Raw genomic sequence first — 18,181 nt, forward strand, 5'->3', positions numbered from 1 at the left:
AAACCTTATTATAGGCTTACCTGTAGGTATAAATATTAAAAAAACAGTATCTCTCCTGAACTCAAGTGGTATGTGGGAAGGTGAGTGGTCTGAATGGTCTTTTTTTGCACAAAACTAGCGGTCTTGCTGCCCCCCACAGGACCAAGGTTATCCAAAAACACTGAAAAACAACAACAAGAGAAGGGCGCACCAAGCTTGTGCATTACCACTAAAAAAGTTTATTGAAATCCAAATAGGTAGCATACTTTATACTCACAAGCGTAAGATATATACACACATGTAGGAAATAGGGACCGATCGCCTCCAGGACACTTCTATGCTGCTGGATGGCGTGATGATATCCACAATGACCTGGCTGACGCGTTTCAAGGGAGAACCCTCTTCTTCAGAGCCACTGACTCACCATCAATTCCCAGAATGTTATATAGCCGGTCTACACCACCCAAATCACCCCGCCTCACAAGGAGCAAAGATCAAAAATGTTTGTCAACAAATTGGGGTATGTATGCCCCAATGTGCAATATCCATGCGATAGACTGCCCCTCAGTGTCCGCTATCATCACTTAACGTGAGTACTGGCCACAAACAACTGCGAGTAATTAGTGTGACAGTGACACAATGATGATGAAAAAGAAAGACATGTATAAAAAGTATAATAATGATAATAGTAATACTAAAATAATAATACTAATAATAAAAATGGTAGATAACTCTAGAGACCTAAAAAATCAGATACAGGTATCACTGAGGGGCAGTCTATCGTGTGGATATTGCACATTGGAGTATACATACCCCAATTATATATATATGGAGCAGAGGCGTAACTAGAACCTTCAGGGCCCTGATGCAAAAAACCATGAAGGGCCCCCCAGACCCCTGGCCGGGGCCCTTACCTTCAAGCCCAGGGCTCTTCCCACTAATCCTGGGGCTCTTTACACTCGTTGCATGGCCTTTTATTACGGTCCCACAGCAGGATTCTTTCACAAGTTCTGCAGTGGGCCCCCTTCCTGCAATCTTGTGGGCCCCCTTCCTGCAATCTTGGGGCCTCCCCACAGTGGTGCAATGCCAGGGTCCGGTCGCAAGTGTGACCTTTGCGATCCTGGAAGTTCACCCACTGGTTTGCTACCGGGCCCCCTGGAGCATGGGGCCCGGTAGCGATTGCAACCCCTGCAACCCCTGTAGTTACGCCCCTGATATGGAGTATACATTTAACCCCTTGATCAACAAGTATTAACCACTTCCCTGTCAATGTCATTATTACAGTAACAGTGGATATTTTTAGCACTGATTACTGTAGTATTGTCACTGGTCCCCCGGAAAGTATCAAAAATGTCAGTTAGGGGTCCGATCTGTCTGCAGCAATGTCGCAGTCCCACAAAAAAAAAAAAAAAAATCGCACATCGGTACCATTACTAGTAAAAAAAAAAAAAAAACAATAAAAATGACATAGATCTTTCCCATAGTTAGTAAACGCGATAACTTTTGCACAAACCAATCAAAATACGCTTATTGCAATTTTTTTTACCAAAAACATGTAGCAGAAAACAAATTGGCCTAAATATAGTTTTTTTTTTTTTTTTTTTTCAAAATTGTCGCTCTTTTTTTGTTTATAGCGCAAAAAATAAAAATCGCACAGGTGACCACCAAAATAAAGCTCTATTTGTGGAAAAAAAAGGAAGTAAATTTTGTTTGGATACAGCGTCACATGACATTGCAATTATCCGTTAAAGTAACGCAGTGCCGAGTACGTTTTTATATCTGCCTTTGACCCTATTGGGAGATTTTCCATCATGTGCTGTCCCTGTGACACCCATATATGAAATGGGTATACAGGCATCACCATGGGCAGATAGCAATAAAAACATTGTCAGTAGTTTTATTCTTTTCTTGCTTTATTAAACGTGATTTTGTCATGACCAGTGTAGAATAGATGTCCCCAACCTTATACGCTGGCTGAAAGGCCAAACTATACCCCACCCTAAAAACACCTCCTCACCTTTTACCTCAATAAATGAGACCACACAATGAGTGGAGTAAAATTGGCCATAGCAGCCTTTTTATTAACAATTTTAACTTAAATTAACATAAAGGAGAGAAATCATGCACTGCGAGACCTTTACCCTAATAGGCCTTCAGCCGCAGCACACCGGGTCGGAGACAACACCCTCCCCGCAGCGCAACCATTTCAAATTCCAGTTAAACTGACATTAAGTGGAATGCACCATAAGGACACATACCAACGATGGGTCCCAAACCATACACTTATCCTAAAATTTTCACCCCCCCCGAAAGCAAAGACCAACAAAAAACGCCAAGCTGCCATGACATTCATACAAACAACAATAGAACAGGAATAGAGAGAAGAAAAAAAAAAAAAACAGGAAATAAGCAATCAATTATGACAAATAACAGGGAAGGTGGGTGGGAAGCTCCTTCCTCTGCGTCCTTTGATCTCCCTCTGGCCGCCAATATAGGAACCACCCCTCCTAAACTGCACCAAACCCCACCCAGACATACCTCCTCCAATCAAATGAGCCCCCATTTTACCAAACCATAACTTTCCTCAATGTATCTCTTTCCTGCCTGTCTCTCCTATTCACCTGGTCATGTCTGCCCTACGCTATTTTATTTTTTTTTATTTTTTTCGCTTTGGCCTTGCTGTATGGCTGCTGGAGTGATTTCCCACCACTTCATGTCCTGAAGGTCCCTAACAGGCAATGGCAATAAAAAATTGACAAAGCTTCTAACAACTCCCTGCTCTACCCCCTCTTTCTAAAGATCACATTAAGCATGTTCTATGCACAGGTTTAGATAGAATCACTCCCTCCATGTCAGAGTTTCTCAACCAAGGTACCATGGAACCCTAGGGTTCCTCCTGAGGTTGTTAGGGGTTCCTTGAGCAATGACCAATTTCTGCCTCTCAGATAAGTTCCCAATGACACCATTCATCTTTTTAGCTATCTGTAAGGGGGTAATTATTCCCAATGACCACAAGTGCTAGGAGCATTTTTCCCACTGACCATCAAACTAATGTATCACGAGTTGTAGCTATAGTGATTTTTAGTAGGGGTTCCCTGAAACTGGAAAGCTATTTCCAGGGTTCCTTTGTGTTGAAAAGGTTGGGAAAGGCTGCTCCACATCATACCAGCTTAGCTCAGAGCGATCTACTGCAAAACCGCTACATGGTGCACATAATTGTATTGAATTACTTTCCTTCATACATGGGTGACAAGGATAAAAATTGAAAGAAGAACAAATCTAAGCAGATTCTCTCATCACTGTTGCTAGCATAAGGCATGTGAATTAACTTTTATTGATTTGAAAGAGCGTGATATCAGTAAAAAAAAAAAAAAAGGAAGAAGCTTTGTGAATGGCGCCAATTGTCTGACTTCTGATAGAATTCTAGGGTCCGATGCACATGTGCAACCTCACACACAGGGATGTGCCTGCCCTGGAATTAACACTACTCTGGATTTGATGATGACAGCTGCTGGTGCTAATTAGAAGGCTCAGCTGAGAAGGGCCCCAAGGATCTGACAGTTTTCCTTTGAAGCTGTGCTTAATATCTCAAGTTCTGTCAAAGTGAATGTCTGTGTATAGTTATTGATAGTTTCTTGAGTATGAATGGCTCTTTTAATGACTAAGAACCAACTTTAAGAATAAAAAAAAAAATACAAATCGTGGTTTGTTCCGACTTCTGAAACTTTAGCAAAAAAGTTTTTCTAACATCTACCTAATGTTAATAGGCATAGTCATCAATCAGGTGTACACTTTCAACTTCTAATGTGCACAAGCAAGAATGTGAGTTTCCTCCAATCAGGCAGGGCAGCAGGTAGATCTGGAAACATTACTATGCTTAGCACAGAAATATCTCATCATCTTGCATTGAAGCAACAGAGATAGTTTTGATCAGTTCTAAAGCTGAACATACATTTTTCTGGTTCAATGTTCTTTAGATTTACCTTCACCCATGTAGTGCAAGGGCCTGCCTTATTGCGTACAATTTGAAAGTGTTAAACCACTTCTGGAACGGAAGATTTTTCCCCCTTAATGACCAGGCCATTTTTTTTGCGATTTTGCACTGCATTATTTAACTGACAATTGCGCGGTTGTGCGACACTGTACCCAAATAAAATTGATGTCCTTTTTTTTCCACAAATAGAGCTTTCTTTTGGTGGTATTTGATCACTGCTGCAATATTTATTTTTTGTGCTACAAACAAAAAAAGAGCAACAATTCTAAAAAAAAAAAAAAAAAAAACTTTTTTCTATTTTTCACTGTCTGCTATGTAATATTTCCAATAAAAATTTTTTTTAAAATCTAATTGTATTCATCATTTTAGGGCCAATTTGTATTCTGCTACATATTTTTGGTAAAAAAAATTCCAATAAGCATCTTTTAATTTGTTTGCGCAAACGTTATCGCGTCTACAAACTAGGGGAAAGATTTATGTCATTTTTATTATTATTATTTATTTATTTTTTTTTTTTACTAGTAATGGAGGCGATAAGCGATTTTTAGCAGGACTGCGACAATGCAGAGGACAGATCAGACCCCTAATTGACATTTTTTACACTTTTGGGGGTACCAGTGACATTACTACAGTAATCTGTGCTAAAAATATGCACTGTTACTGTAATAATGACACTGGCAGGGAAGGGGTTAACCCAGGGGTGATCAAAGGGTTAAATGTGAGCCTAGGGGGTGTTTTCTAACTGTGAGGTGGATGGGCTAAAGCAGTGGCACTCAGCCAATCACAGCGTTCCATGTATTCTATTAATGAATGCAGAGCCTCCTCGGATTGGCTGAGTCAGAGGTGGTGACATCATCAGCCAATCTCTCTGACTCAGCTAATCAGAGGAGGCTTTGCATTAATGGCACTGCTTTAGACTAGACTGTAGACAGGTCTGTGTTCCGGGAAGTATGAGATTGTACCCGGAAGACAGCTACATACAGTTTTACGGCACATGCCGCGGGCTGACGGCTTAGGGACAGAGATAGCTTTTTTGAGCCAGCTTTGCCCAAACGAACTATGTAAGTTAGTTCAAAAGCCAGAGTTCTCTTTTAAGACATCAGTCATTTGAAGTTAAGGGCTCATTCACACAGTATGTCCGTCAGACGGACTCCGTTTATCTCAGCGGGGGACCGATCCGCCAATCCCCCGCTGAGCAGGAGGATGACAGCTGTTCTCCATGCTGTGTGTGGAGACACAGCTGTCAGGTCTCCATACATCTCTATGGGGGAATCGGATGGGATCGGACCGTCGGTCCGTTCTCATCCGATCCGCTGGACGAATGGAAAATAGGGTTTCCATCCATCCAGATTTGACGGATCGGATGTCAGCGGACATGTCTACGCTGACATCCGATGCCCCATAGAGATGCATGGGGCATCCGTTCAGATCCGCCAAAAAAACTGACAGGCGGATCTGAACAGTCCGCCTGTGTGAAAGGGGCCTAAAGGGTTAGTTCACCTTTACCAAAAAACGACCTATATAGATAAGGGGCGTCTGTAGATAAAAACAAACTGTGCAGCTTTAATTAAAGTTGAAATATAACCTTGTTATTAGGTATAAGCCATTTATGCACCTCAGGAAGCCTGACTTGAAAACTCTCAGGTCATTGCTAGGACAAAACAAGCAAGGCCAAGCTTTTACTGTTAATTTTCATGGTCACAGTAGTGAGCTATCAAACTCTGAGCTCAGAGCTACTGTGCTACAGAGAGAAAGCACATGTGAGGGGGTTTAAATCAGAGTAAGGGTCCTTTCTTTCACATGGTCAGTATTCCGTTGCGGACCGTGCTCTGCTCAGCGGGGATCGATCCGCCGATCCCCGCTGAGCAGGCAGGTGATAGCTCCGTCTCCGCACCGTGTGCGGAGAGAGAGGTGTCAGATCCCCGTTGCTCTCTATGGGGAATCGGATAAGAGCGGACCACCTGTCCGCTCTCATCCAATCCCATTCTCTGGAGGGATGGAAAATAGGGTTTCCATCCATCCGGATTTCACGGACAGGATCGGATGCGGATGGCAGCGGGTGTCAGTGGACATGTCTCCGCTGACATCCGCTGCTCCATAGGGATGCATGAAGGATCCGATCAGATCCGCCTAAAAAACTGATCGGACCGCCCGTGTGAAAGGACCCAAAGAGCTCACTCCTGTGATGGTGGAGGTAAACTGTATTAAATGGGCCTCACTTAGCAATTTCCTAGAAACATCCTGTGAGTTTTCAGGTCAGGCTTCATGAGGTATATAAATGGCATAGACCTATAGCAAGGGCATTTTTAAATTTAATTCAAAGCTGCACAGCTTCTTTTCATCTGCAAACGTCCCTTATCTGCATAGCAGAGGCAGCTCTAGGCTTTGTGAGGCCTAAGGCAAAACTTGGACATGAGGCCCCACTCACGCCCATAATGGGAAAAATAATTAAAGCGATAAAAATTAACTGTATAAATTGCAAATATTAAGAGCCTTAACCTTTGTACTATGAATTCGCAGTTTCTAGAATTTTCTCTTACCAATTCTTCTTTAATCAAAGATCATTAAACATCGGGTATGTATGTATGTATATGTCTGCTCTTACATCACAGTCCCCAGCATTTCCCTATAGGTCATGATTCCCTGAGTCCCTCCTTACATCAGAGTTCAGTGTCCCCCCCTTACATAAGAGTTCTCCTTTAAATCAGATTCCTCCCAGCATCTCCTCCTTACATCAGAGTCCACAGAATTCCTATTTACATTAGAGTCTCCCTCTTAAATCAAATTTCACAGAGCCCCCTTTACATCAGAGTCTCCAGAGTTTCCCCCTTACACTGTAAGAGGGAACTCTGAAGACTCTGATGTAAGAGAAGTTCAGGGAACCCTGATTTAATTTAGGGGGAATGCTGGAGACTCTGATGTAAGGAGAGTTCTGGGAACCCTGATTTGAGGGGGAAAGCTGGGGACTCTGGTGTAAAAGGGAACTCTGTGGTCACCAAAGCTCCCCCTTGCATCAGAGTTTCCAGAGTCCCCCTTACACTTCCCTTCCTCAGTTCGCCACAGTCTAGGGCACGACAAGTCCCACTGCAGAATGCTGCCATACCTGAGTCCCCACAGAGGGCACTGTAAATTCCAGTATAGTGCACTGCCATTCCTCCCTGAGGAATGGAAGCCTGCTATGCTTGGACTTGTACTGCTCTCTCTAGGGGACTGAGGAACTACTGTCTGCTATGCTAAGACTTGTAGTGCCCTCTGTGGGGACTAAGGCATGGCAGCCTGCTATTCTGGAATTTGTAGTGCCCTCTGTGAGGAACTGAGGATTCCTCAGTCCTCCACATTCTAGGGCACTATAAGTCCCAGCATAGTGGGCTGTCATTCCTCAGTCCCTCACAGCTGGGGGGAAAACAACACAGAGTTAAACATCTAAAGGACAACTCCAACCAAAACTACCAATAATGTACAGAGTCCATGTGCTATATAATGTCACAGCCCCGCTACCCCTCACCTTCCACCTCGGGTGCTGTCATTGTGTAGGGCAAAGGGCTCCAGCTCCACCATGTTTGGCTTTGATATCAGATATGCAGGACCTCTCCTCCTCCCCCAGCCACCCAGGGGCCCTCTTCTACTCCCACAGCCACCCAGGGGCCCTCTCCTTCTTTCCAAGCCACCCAGGGGCCCCTGTCCTTTTCCTCCAGCCACCCAGGGGCCCTCTCCTTCTCCTCCAGACACCCAGAGGCCCTCTCCTTCTTCTCCTCCAGCCACCCAGGGTCTCTCTCCTTCTCCTCCTCCAGCCACCCAGGGTCCCTCTCCTTCTCCTCCAGCCACCCAGGGTCCCTCTCCTTCTCCCCCAGCCACCCAGGGGCCCTCATCTTCTCCCCCAGCCACCCAGGGGCCCTCTCCCTCTCCCCAGCCACCCAGAGGCCCTCTCCCCAGCCACCCAGGGGCTCTATCCTTCTCCTCCAGCCACCCAGGGGCCCTCTCCTTCTCCCTCAGCCACCCAGGGGCCCTCTCCTTCTCCCTCAGCCACCCAGGGGCCCTCTCCTTCTCCCCCAGCCACCCAGGGGCCATCTCCTTTTCCCCTAGCCATTCAGGGACCCCTCCTTTTCCCTTAGCACCCAGAGACCCTCTCCTTCTCCCTCAGCCACCCAGGGGCCCTTTCCTTCTCCCTCAGCCACCCAGGGGCCCTGTCCTTCTCCACCAGCCACCCAGGGGCCCTGTCCTTCTCCACCAGCCACCCAGGGGCCTTCTCCTTCTCCCCAGACACCCAGGGGACCTCACCTTCTTCCCCCACCACCCAGGGGCCCTCTCCTTCTCCCTCAGCCACCCAGGGGCCATCTCCTTCTCCCCCAGCCACCCAGGGGCCATCTCCTTTTCCCCTAGCCACCCAGAGACCCTCTCCTTCTCCCTCAGCCAGCCAGGGGCCCTTTCCTTCTCCCTCAGCCACCCAGGGGCCCTTTCCTTCTCCCTCAGCCACCCAGGGGCCCTTTCCTTCTCCCTCAGCCACCCAGGGGCCCTCTCCTTCTCCACCAGCTACCCAGGGGCCTTCTCCTTCTCCCCAGCCACCCAGGGGACCTCACCTTCTTCCCCCGCCACCCAGGGGCCCTCTCCCTGTCCCCCAGCCACCCAGGGGCTCTCTCCCCCAGCCACCCAGGGTCTCTATCCTTCTCCTCCAGCCACCCAGGGGCTCTCTCCTATTCCCTCAGCCACCCAGGGGCCCTCTCCTTCTCCCTTTAGAGACTCAGGGGCCATCTCCTTCTCCCCCAGCCACCCAGGGGCCATCTCCTTCTCCCCCAGCCACCCAGGGGCCACCTCCTTCTCCCTCAGCCACCCAGGGGCCATCTCCTTCTCCCTCAGCCACCCAGGGGCCATCTCCTTCTCCCTCAGCCACCCAGGGGCCATCTCCTTCTCCCCCAGCCACCCAGGGGCCATCTCCTTTCCCCCTAGCCACCCAGGGACCCTCTCCTTCTATTTCAGCCACCCTCTCCTCCCCCAGCCATCCAGGGCCTTCTTCTTCTCCTCCACCAACCATTCTAAGACTCTTCCAACTTCCCTGGGGCTCCTCACCCTCTTTGCGTAGTAGACACCGCAAATCTATGACCAGCCTGCAGAGTGACAAGTCGGGGCCTGGTTACCTTTATGTTACCCGGGCCAGGGCAGAGCTCCCCTCCCAGAGCAACAACCGATTATAGCAGAGTGAGCTGACCGGGCAGTCACTTCCTACTGATGCAGGTCCACCAATTCCTCCACATCTTAGGATTACATGATCAGACGGCCAATCCCCAGGCAGAGAAGGCGGGGTAGGTGTCAGTGGACAACAGACACCTGGCAGCCGCAGTAAGGAGACTGCAGCACACTGCTGCAACTTTTATATCCTTTTACTTGGGAGATTTCCCTGACTGCGCCCTTCTAAATGTTGTCGCTCCGCCACTGGCCGCGAGGCCCCTGTAGGTGCGAGGCCTTAGGCGACCGCCTAATTTGCCTAATTAGAGAGCCGCCTATGCTGCATAGGCATGGCCGGTGCTACCACAAGGCAGCCGCCTAAAGCTGGATACACACTATCCAACTTTTGTGGTTAGATTTCCTTCAGAGTTACCTTTTCTATGTAGTGCAAGGGCCTGCCAGATTGCGTACAAATTGAAAGTGTTTAGGTTTGATATCATATTATATGGTTTTGGTAAGTCTAAAGGAAAAAAAGTCTTCAGAAAATCTTATAGTGTGTATGGCCCATTAGGTGCCAGAATGGAGGGAGAGTGGCAAAATGCACCTTCTCCTGTGCAGAAAAACATACTAAAGTTGGATACACACTATACAACTTTTGTTGTCAGATTTCCTTTAGATTTACCTTTTCTATGTAGTGCAAGGGTCTGCCTGATTGCATACAAATTGAAAGTGTTTAGGTCTGACCTCATATTATATGGTTTTGGTAAGTCTGAAAGAAAAAATCTAAAGAAAAATGTATAGTGTGTATGGCCCCTTAGTTCAGCCCTGACAGCCAGTGGTAAGAGGGGAAGTGAGCAGGGTCAGCCCGTCCTCTGTGTACATGTCCTCTGTGAGGACTATGCTAGAATAAACTTACACATCGCCTGCGGAAGATCCTTCACCTTCTGCACATCCCGCAGGTAGGCATGTTAGAGCGTGGAGAGGTGCCCATGCCGTTTTCGATGAAGCCAGTTTACAGTTTGGACCAGGGACGAATGAGCTGCGGGGTGCCGGGTTGACTGGCAAGAGAAGCCATGCCCCTCCAAGTGTGTTTCACCCAGTAGTGCAGAGGCTGCTTAGGGTGCAGGTGGTGCAAAGAACATTGAATAGGCTTTATCCCATGGATGATGTGGTGTAATAGGGGAATTGAAAATTACAATAGGGGTTATATAAAAAGTTCAAAATATGTCCTTGATGATGTTTCTGTGCCGGCTCCTTTAAACAGCTGCTCAATGTTCAAGCAAGAAGGGGCTTGTGGGTTACTGGAGAGGAAACACAAGCGCCATCTGAGTGAAGCACATCAAGCAATTTATTAAATTACCTGTATACCTTGTTTAATAAATTGCTTGATGTGCTACACTCAGATGACACTGACAGAGCCACTGCTCCATTCCCTATTTGCACAACTTATCTTCCATGTGCCTGGATGGGCTCCTGGAGCTCCCACACACCCTGTAGACATCACAAGTTGTCTTGTATCACATACAGGAGCACTCTGGATACAGCAGTATATGGTGTGTCCGGCTGTCACACTGAATGGCAGCAGTGTTGCCAACCTACCAGATTGCAATTTACTGACACAGCCACATTTTTACTAGGATTTCGAAAAGTTACAAAATTACAGTTTTAAGTGCAAATTTCAGTATTTAAGCTACAAACAAGTATGATTTGCAACTAGCAATGTGATTTAAGATAGATATTAAGATAAAAAAACATTTCTTATTCTCCCGCTCCAGCTGCTCTGCGTGACTTTAATGGACAATTGCGCGGTCGTGCGACACTGTACCCAAATGAAATTGACGTCCCTTTTTTCCCACAAACAGAGCTTTCTTTTGGTGGTATTTGATCACCTGTGCGATTTTTACTTTTTGCGCTATAAGCAAAAAAATAGCGACAATTTTGCAAAAATAACAATATTTTTCACATTTTTTTATATGAAATTCCCCCCAAAAAAAAATAAAAATCAACATTTTTTAACATTTTAGGCCAATTTGTTTTCTGCTACATATGTTTGGTAAAAAAAATCGTAATTACCGTATTTTGATTGGTTTGCGCAAAAGTTATTGCGTCTACTAACTACGGGGAAGATTTATGTCATTTTTATTGTTTTGGTTTTTTTACTAGTAATGGTGACAATCTGCGATTTTTTTTTTTTTTTGCGGGACTGCGACATTGCGGCGGACAGATCGGAACCTTGACTGACATTTTTGATACTTTTGGGGGTACCAGTGACATTACTACAGTAATCAGTGCTATAAATATGCACTGTTACTGTAAAAATGACACTGGCAGGGAAGGGGTTAACTTTATTGGTGATCAGTGGGTTAAATGTATCCCTAGGAGTGTGATTCTAACTGGGGGGGGCGTGGGTTGTGATGTAACCACAGAAACATGCAATGCTACATAGCAGGATTGTATGATCTCTGCAGTTACACCAGGGAAAATGACAGGAGGCTTTGTTTACATTAGCCGCCTGCCTTTCTCCCTCTCCAGCGGGAGATCGCGAGTGACCGGCGGACATCGGAGCCGACGGTCACTCGCGCGGGGAAGGCAGGGAACAAGCGGGGGCGGGAGCGCGCCTCCGGCGGCACACGCTCGCCCCCTAGAGGCTCGTGGGCGAGCGACGTAACCCTATGTCCAGGACCGGTGCTTCCACTAGGCAAACTAGGCAGCCGCCTAGGGCGCATTGCCACCTAGGGGCGCAGCCAGGAGTCGGCACCCTCTCTCCATCATGAATGATTATTGAGAGCTGAGGGGAGAGGTGGCGGTAGGGAAGGAAGAAGGGACAGAGAAAGATGCCAGGTGTCTTGGGCAGTGGCGGAACTATCAGGCCCTGGCGTTCCACCACTGTTGGAGGGGCCCCAAGAGGCAGGAATGGAGCCCACCAGAGTGCTGCCTGCATGATGATCCTCTTCAGCTGGAGCTGAACGGTCTTAACCCCAGGCAGGAAGTGACTCTCTGCACTGAGCTGGTAGGCAGCTGTTAATTTCCCTGGGTCAGTATTAAGCAGGGAGCGGAGGAGAACTGAACCTGAGCCGGAGCTCGGCACTGGAGGGCGGAACCTTTACTGGGGCAGAAGCGACGAGGCACCGGAATGGTCTGAGGAGGTTGGTGATGAAGGACATGCGGAGCTCTCTGACTGCTGCTTTTCCCTCCACCAGGAGCCGGTTGGAGCTGTGGTGAGCACTGTGGTCCAGGAGAGGAGCGTCCTAGGAGAAGGAATCAGCAGGATCACTGTGAAGGAGGGCAGAGTGGGGGCCACTCTCTTCATACGCCCAGTTAGTGTCCCCAGAACAGGGGATCAGGGTCTCTGGGTGTTACATGGAGCATCCCAGGTATGAAAGGGAATCGGGGTCACCAGGTGTGCCATGGGGAATCAGAATCACCAGGTGTGACATGGAGGATAGGGGTCACCGGGTGTAACAGGAGTTCGGGGTCACCAGGTGTGCCATGAGGAATTGGGGTCCCTGGGTGTGCCATGGGGGATTGGGGTCCCCAAGTGTGACATGGAGGAACATCAGGGTCCCCAGGTGTGACATGGAGGAATATCAGGGTCCCCAACTGTGACATGGAAAAACATCAGGGTCTGACATAGAGGAACATTGGGGTCACTGAGTATGACAGCATGACATGGAGGAACACGGGGGTCCCTGGGTGTGACATGGAAGAACATCAGGGTCAGTGGGTATGACGGCATGACATGGAGGAATATTGGGGTCCAAGGGTGTGACATGAAAAAACATCAAAGTCCCTGGGTGTGACACAGAGGGACATTAGGGTCCCCGGGTGTGACATGGAGGAATATGGGGGGTCACTGGGTATGAAAGCATAACATGGAGGAACCATTGGATCAGGGTCACTGGGAATGACATAGAGGAGTTTTTAACCCCTTCCCTTTTTTTGGGGGGGGGCACAAATAGCTGGCCTTGCCTAGGGCATAAAATAGTCTAGCACCGATTAGCAGTGAGAAGTGGAAGGAGGATTATTCGATATGGCAGGAAAAGCATTCAAAGCCTTTCTCCCTTTATTTGATCGTGTCCTTGTGGAGCGGCTTTGTCAAGAAACTGTCACCAAAGGAGGAATTATGCTTCCTGAAAAAGCTCAAGGCAAAGTCTTGCAAGCAACAGTAGTAGCAGTTGGAGAAGGCTCTAGGGGGAAGAATGGAGACTTTCATCCAGTCAGTGTAGGTGTTGGTGAAAAAGTATTACTTCCTGAATATGGCGGCACTAAAGTTGTGCTAGAGGATAAAGAATACTACTTATTCAGAGATGGTGACATTTTGGGAAAATATTTGAACTAAAGCTCTGCAGTTATGGTTTCTATGTAATCATTCCAGACAACTTTGACCGTTTAATTATGTAAATACCTGCTTTAATAAATGTTAGGAAAAACTTGGAAAAAAAAAAAAAAAAAAATAGTCTAGCACCGGCCCTGCCTACGTCGTTTGCCTGTACGGGGCTGACTGCCGCAGTAAATAGTCGTGCGGCGGTCGGCAAGCAGTTAAAGCTGGATACACACTATACAATTTTCTTTAGATTTTTTCCTTTAGATTTACAAAAACCTTATAATATGAGGTCAAACCTAAACACTTTCAATTTGTATGCAATCAGACAAGCCCTTGCACTACATAGTTGAAGGTAAATCTAAAGGAAATCTAACAACAAAAGTTGTATAGTGTGTATCCAGCTTAAGTTTGAAAAAAGCAATCCAAGTTGCTAAAGATATGTTACCACTACTATCTGTGATCTTTGTCTATGTGAGACTCTTGCCTACTGTATGACACTATGATCAGCATACTGAAACATTTCTTTTCAACAGCCCTTTGGGACCTGATACAAAATTCAAAACCAGGGCCTCATACTATAACGTGGACAGTTAATAATGATAACTTGATCTACAAAGATGCTCTAATAATGAATTATGCTGCTTCCGGATTTTCCCTCTTTACAATTCCCTGTCGTTTTGCAGCATGAATCATTTTGATACATTTAGGTAATTAGTTACTCTTCCCGATTATTAGCAGCCTGTCAAATAAGCCTGGAAGTTTATGTCTGATTGATTGCAGAACTCCGCCTGAGGTCATGGTGATAATGGAGCTTTTTGCTTTCTTTGCAGTTGATTTCATAGGTGGCTTTGACTCCTATGGCTACCAGGGTCCTCAGAAGACATCTCACTTACAGCTGCAGCCCATGTATATGTAAGTATTTCATTTTCATGCATGCTGTGAGAGACAGTTATTAAAAGCCTACTTCTGCAAAAGGATAAAAAAAAAAAATACAAATTAAACATATTCACATTTCTCTCTGTTCTGACCTGGGGCTATATCATCCAATATTAAGCTAGATATTACTCTCCGCACTACACAGTGTAATGATTTTTTGGAAATGCTGTCTGCTCAAAATGGACTCTTTCCACATTCTCTAATGGATTTTTTGTCTTAAATCTGTTAAACGAAACATCTCACACATCATTATTTAAATTTTCTCTTTTAAAGTGACATTCAAATGTTCTAATCTGATATGATGAACCTACTTTAGAAGGATGCTTTTGACATATTTAAAAAAAATAAAAAGTTTTTAATAATTGTTCCAATTTTAACCCATTTTTAGCTGAAAAAAACCAAACTCTGCAGGATATTTATCAATATTTTGCACAGCTGTGAAAATTGAAGATGTGAGACAGATGATTAGACATAATTACTATAAGATCACAGGTTGCAAAGCCCGATCCTGGCCACCTCTCACTCAGTTGTGTGTGTTTTTGTAGAAATTCATCCCATATCTTTGCATTACTGTCACAGATATCTGCACTTCCGATGCAGTTGTCTGCCTAGGTCTGCATGTACAGAGGATTTACATACACACAACGGGAGACATTTATCAATCTTTTCACAAGGCAAAGCAATGTTAAGTAGGAGCAGTGAGACACATATTGAGACAGATTTATAACAAAGTTACAGCCTGAGTTATAAATTCCTCTAAAGTCTGTACTTACAACTGCATTAAACCTGACCCTGATCACTACTTAAAGTGGAGTTTCATTCTCTTTAACAGGTTTTTCCCATTTAATTGCTGATACCTTGGTATTCACTGTTTGGATATTACCTAATTGTTTATATTTTTAAAAGTACCTTTTTTGGTTTAAAATTTTTATTACTTCTGGTTCACTCTGCCGTGGTGATCTATATCATCAAGGATGTCCCATTGACTTCAGGGATATACGTTTCATCAATCCTAGGAGTCAACAGGCATCCTCTGATTCTGGCATTGCAGTCATTGAGTAATGTGCATCGTGTAGTATCTTCACTGCACTGGTGCATGCTGGGTATATAAGGAAGTATATTGGCCCACACTAGCAATGGCCGCCACCAGAAACTTGTGAGGAGAAGCTCCTTATCAAATGTAGGCAAGTGAAAATTGCACATACATATCAGACAGTAGCCAAAGTAGATGAAGCACTTTGTAAGAGCCCAGAATGTGTTTTTTTTTTCATTTCCAATCAAAGACTGTAGCTCCTCTTTACATATACTGACTGAAATGACTAGCCTCGGATGATACACAGAGCTGAAACACATCTTCCTATATAAGTTGAATCTGTTTATCTGCAGCCCTCTCTTCTCTACAGCCTCCTAAGACACACAGATCAAAGGCTTTTTGCCGCTCCAGAAAGCAGGGCAGGGATCTAATGTCACACCTGGCTCAGGATAAAGAGGAGAGCTCAGTGTAATCTGTGACCTGAGTAAATGGAATGGACACACCGACTCTGCACAGTCTCGAAGGAAAACATGCACAGCTGAGGCTGTCATTCACCTTCTCTGTGCTGGAGGGGGTGACCATCTCCAGGGATTCTGTGGTGTCGAGGTAAACTGTCATAAGTGATGCATGCAGATAACAGAGGGAGGAGAGATCAGAGAAGAACCACAATAATCGCTCTGGGTTGAGGCAAGTACACACTATGGAGGGATATGCTTTGTTCACTTTTAATTTCAGAGGTTTACAACCACTTTAACTATGTGTCTATACAGACTGGAAATCTGTCCTATTCTCAGAAATAAATCTGTCTTTTAACTTTGCAAACTGTTGTACTTGACATCCCAAGACACACAGGTCTGAAAACCTGTCGCAGAGACTTTAATGAAGGAGATGCAGCCTAATGTGTGACCAATTTGCTTGATAAATGTAAACAAAGACCTCCTGCGGGTTTAGTACTACAAGAGCACCTGATCCTATTGATAATGTGCTGTTTTCCCTGTGAGGGGGGGGGGGTCCCTAGCAATAATTGCATGTAAAATCTGACAGAATCAAGTGATCAATTCAGGTACATTCAACCTTCCCATACATGGTTAGAATCTTTTCCAGTTCCTGCTGAACCGGCCAAGATTCGAACCGTCTATGTTCGGCTTAATGGATTCCTTCCTCCACACAAATAGCATGGGTGGATGGATACTTCTGCCATTCTATTGTATTCTGACAGCTGCTAGTGTCAGCTTTCAAGAATACCCAAACAGTGCTTGCAGCCAAGTATCTGCAGGCGCCCATTGGCCAACAATTTTTGGTCAAGCGCCTTACTTATTTGCTCTGAGTTAAGTTGGCAGGGCCACCCACTGTTTGTCTGAATTGTCCAAAAGTCTAATAGCGTATGGGCAGCTTAAGGGTTAGTTGCTGTGGTGGCTGACTAAGTTAATCTGTTGCTTTGCACTGCATGGGCAAACACAGGGTCACCTTCAACACAAATCTGGGTCCGGATATCAAAAACTGAAAGGTTGCTAAAAAAAAAAAAAAAGACACATATTATTTATCTAACAAATTTAAATTAAATTGTAAAAGTTCCTCCCCTTGCCCTATCTTTAAAATATGAAGATCTTTAAGGTGGGTGCCACCTAATAAAATATGTTTTTTTGTTATATTTTGCTTGAGGTGATTGTAGCCATATTAGTGCACTTGCGACAGAAACAATTGAGTACTGTCCGTGATACTTTTACCTTCAAACCCCGAAAGCTTGTCCTGAAACTTTGTATGAAAAGCCTTGTACACACCACTAGTATGATTCCATTTAACCCATGGGTTTTCAGTCATGAGCTTCTTTCAGACCAGCTGTCATACACACGGGCCAAATATCGACCGACATTCGGTCCATGTGTAATAGGCTTTAGTGCAAATAAAAAAGTTCCATGGGCAGTGCTTAATTATTTCTGTTATCTTTTCCAATTATAGTATCCGGGTGCTGACTGATAAGATGCCATAGCTATGTAATCTCACAAATGTGGGCTGTTTACGCAAATGAGATTATAGATAGGCACTGTGTAAAGTGTAAACAGAGATTTCAGGGAATGTCACCATATGCATATCTGTAGATGTGTCCATATCTGAGGGGGGGGGGGGGGGGGGGGTCAGCAGTACAATAATCAAAAGTAAAAAAAAATAAAATGTTGAAATAAGGCATAACATTGCTTGTATGTCAATTACTTTGCCACTGGTTCATTTTTAAAAAGGAACTCAGGAAATATAAAAACTCCTATTAGATCTTTTGGAAAGCCCTTACAGGTTCCATAGGACTTTCTTAGTTGGATGTTTTACTGAAATCTCTTCCTTCCTAATGGGCCATACACACTATAAGATTTTCTGAAGACTTTTTCCTTTAGACTTACCAAAACCATATAATATGAGGTCATACCTAAACACTTTCAATTTGTATGCAATCTGGCAGGCCCTTGCACTACATAGAAAATGTAAATCTGAAGGAAATCTACCAACAAAAGTTGGATAGTGTGTATCCAGCTTAAGTCATAACATGACAAATGACATACAGGCTTGAAGCACGATTGCTGTCTTCATTTAGTTATGCATATTTCAAGCATCAGCGAGGGAAGGAGTTCCTAATGTGGTTTATGTGAAATCTAAAAAATAAATAAATATATATATATATATATATATATATATTTCAGAAGTATGGTGAGCAGCACAACAGCAGTGGTCCTTATATATATATATATATATACAGTGCCTTGCG

At 45.0% G+C, this 18,181-nt stretch overlaps 2 protein-coding genes across 5 annotated transcripts in view; both read left to right on the plus strand.

Annotated features, from left to right (window-relative positions):
* Positions 1–18,181, plus strand: part of NKAIN2 (sodium/potassium transporting ATPase interacting 2) — a gene marked incomplete at its 3' end in the record, with an annotated part of 1,265,187 nt that overhangs the window by 1,222,801 nt on the left and 24,205 nt on the right. For 3 of the 4 annotated variants that reach the window (XR_014225095.1, XM_082252276.1, XM_082252277.1), the window contains exon 6: positions 14,288–14,369. Coding sequence is in view for 3 of the 4 variants with exons in the window: in XM_082252276.1 (XP_082108402.1) it covers positions 14,288–14,369 (82 nt within the window). Of the gene's footprint in view, positions 1–14,287; positions 14,374–18,181 lie in introns of those variants that run through there. The other variant, XM_082252278.1, reaches the window with a different exon arrangement.
* LOC309551616 (10 kDa heat shock protein, mitochondrial-like) lies at positions 13,134–13,575 on the plus strand. The gene has a single exon (XM_082252279.1). It carries the CDS (start codon positions 13,164–13,166, stop codon positions 13,470–13,472), a length of 309 nt encoding a protein of 102 aa, XP_082108405.1. The 5' UTR covers positions 13,134–13,163; the 3' UTR covers positions 13,473–13,575.

This window comes from Pelophylax lessonae, assembly GCF_965119305.1.
Source record: "Pelophylax lessonae genome assembly, chromosome: 3".
NCBI lineage: Eukaryota > Metazoa > Chordata > Amphibia > Anura > Ranidae > Pelophylax > Pelophylax lessonae.

Coding starts and splice junctions, on each gene's coding strand:
- LOC309551616 (XM_082252279.1), top strand. CDS start 13,164: ATGGCAGGAAAAGCATTCAAAGCCTTTCTCCCTTTATTTGATCGTGTC.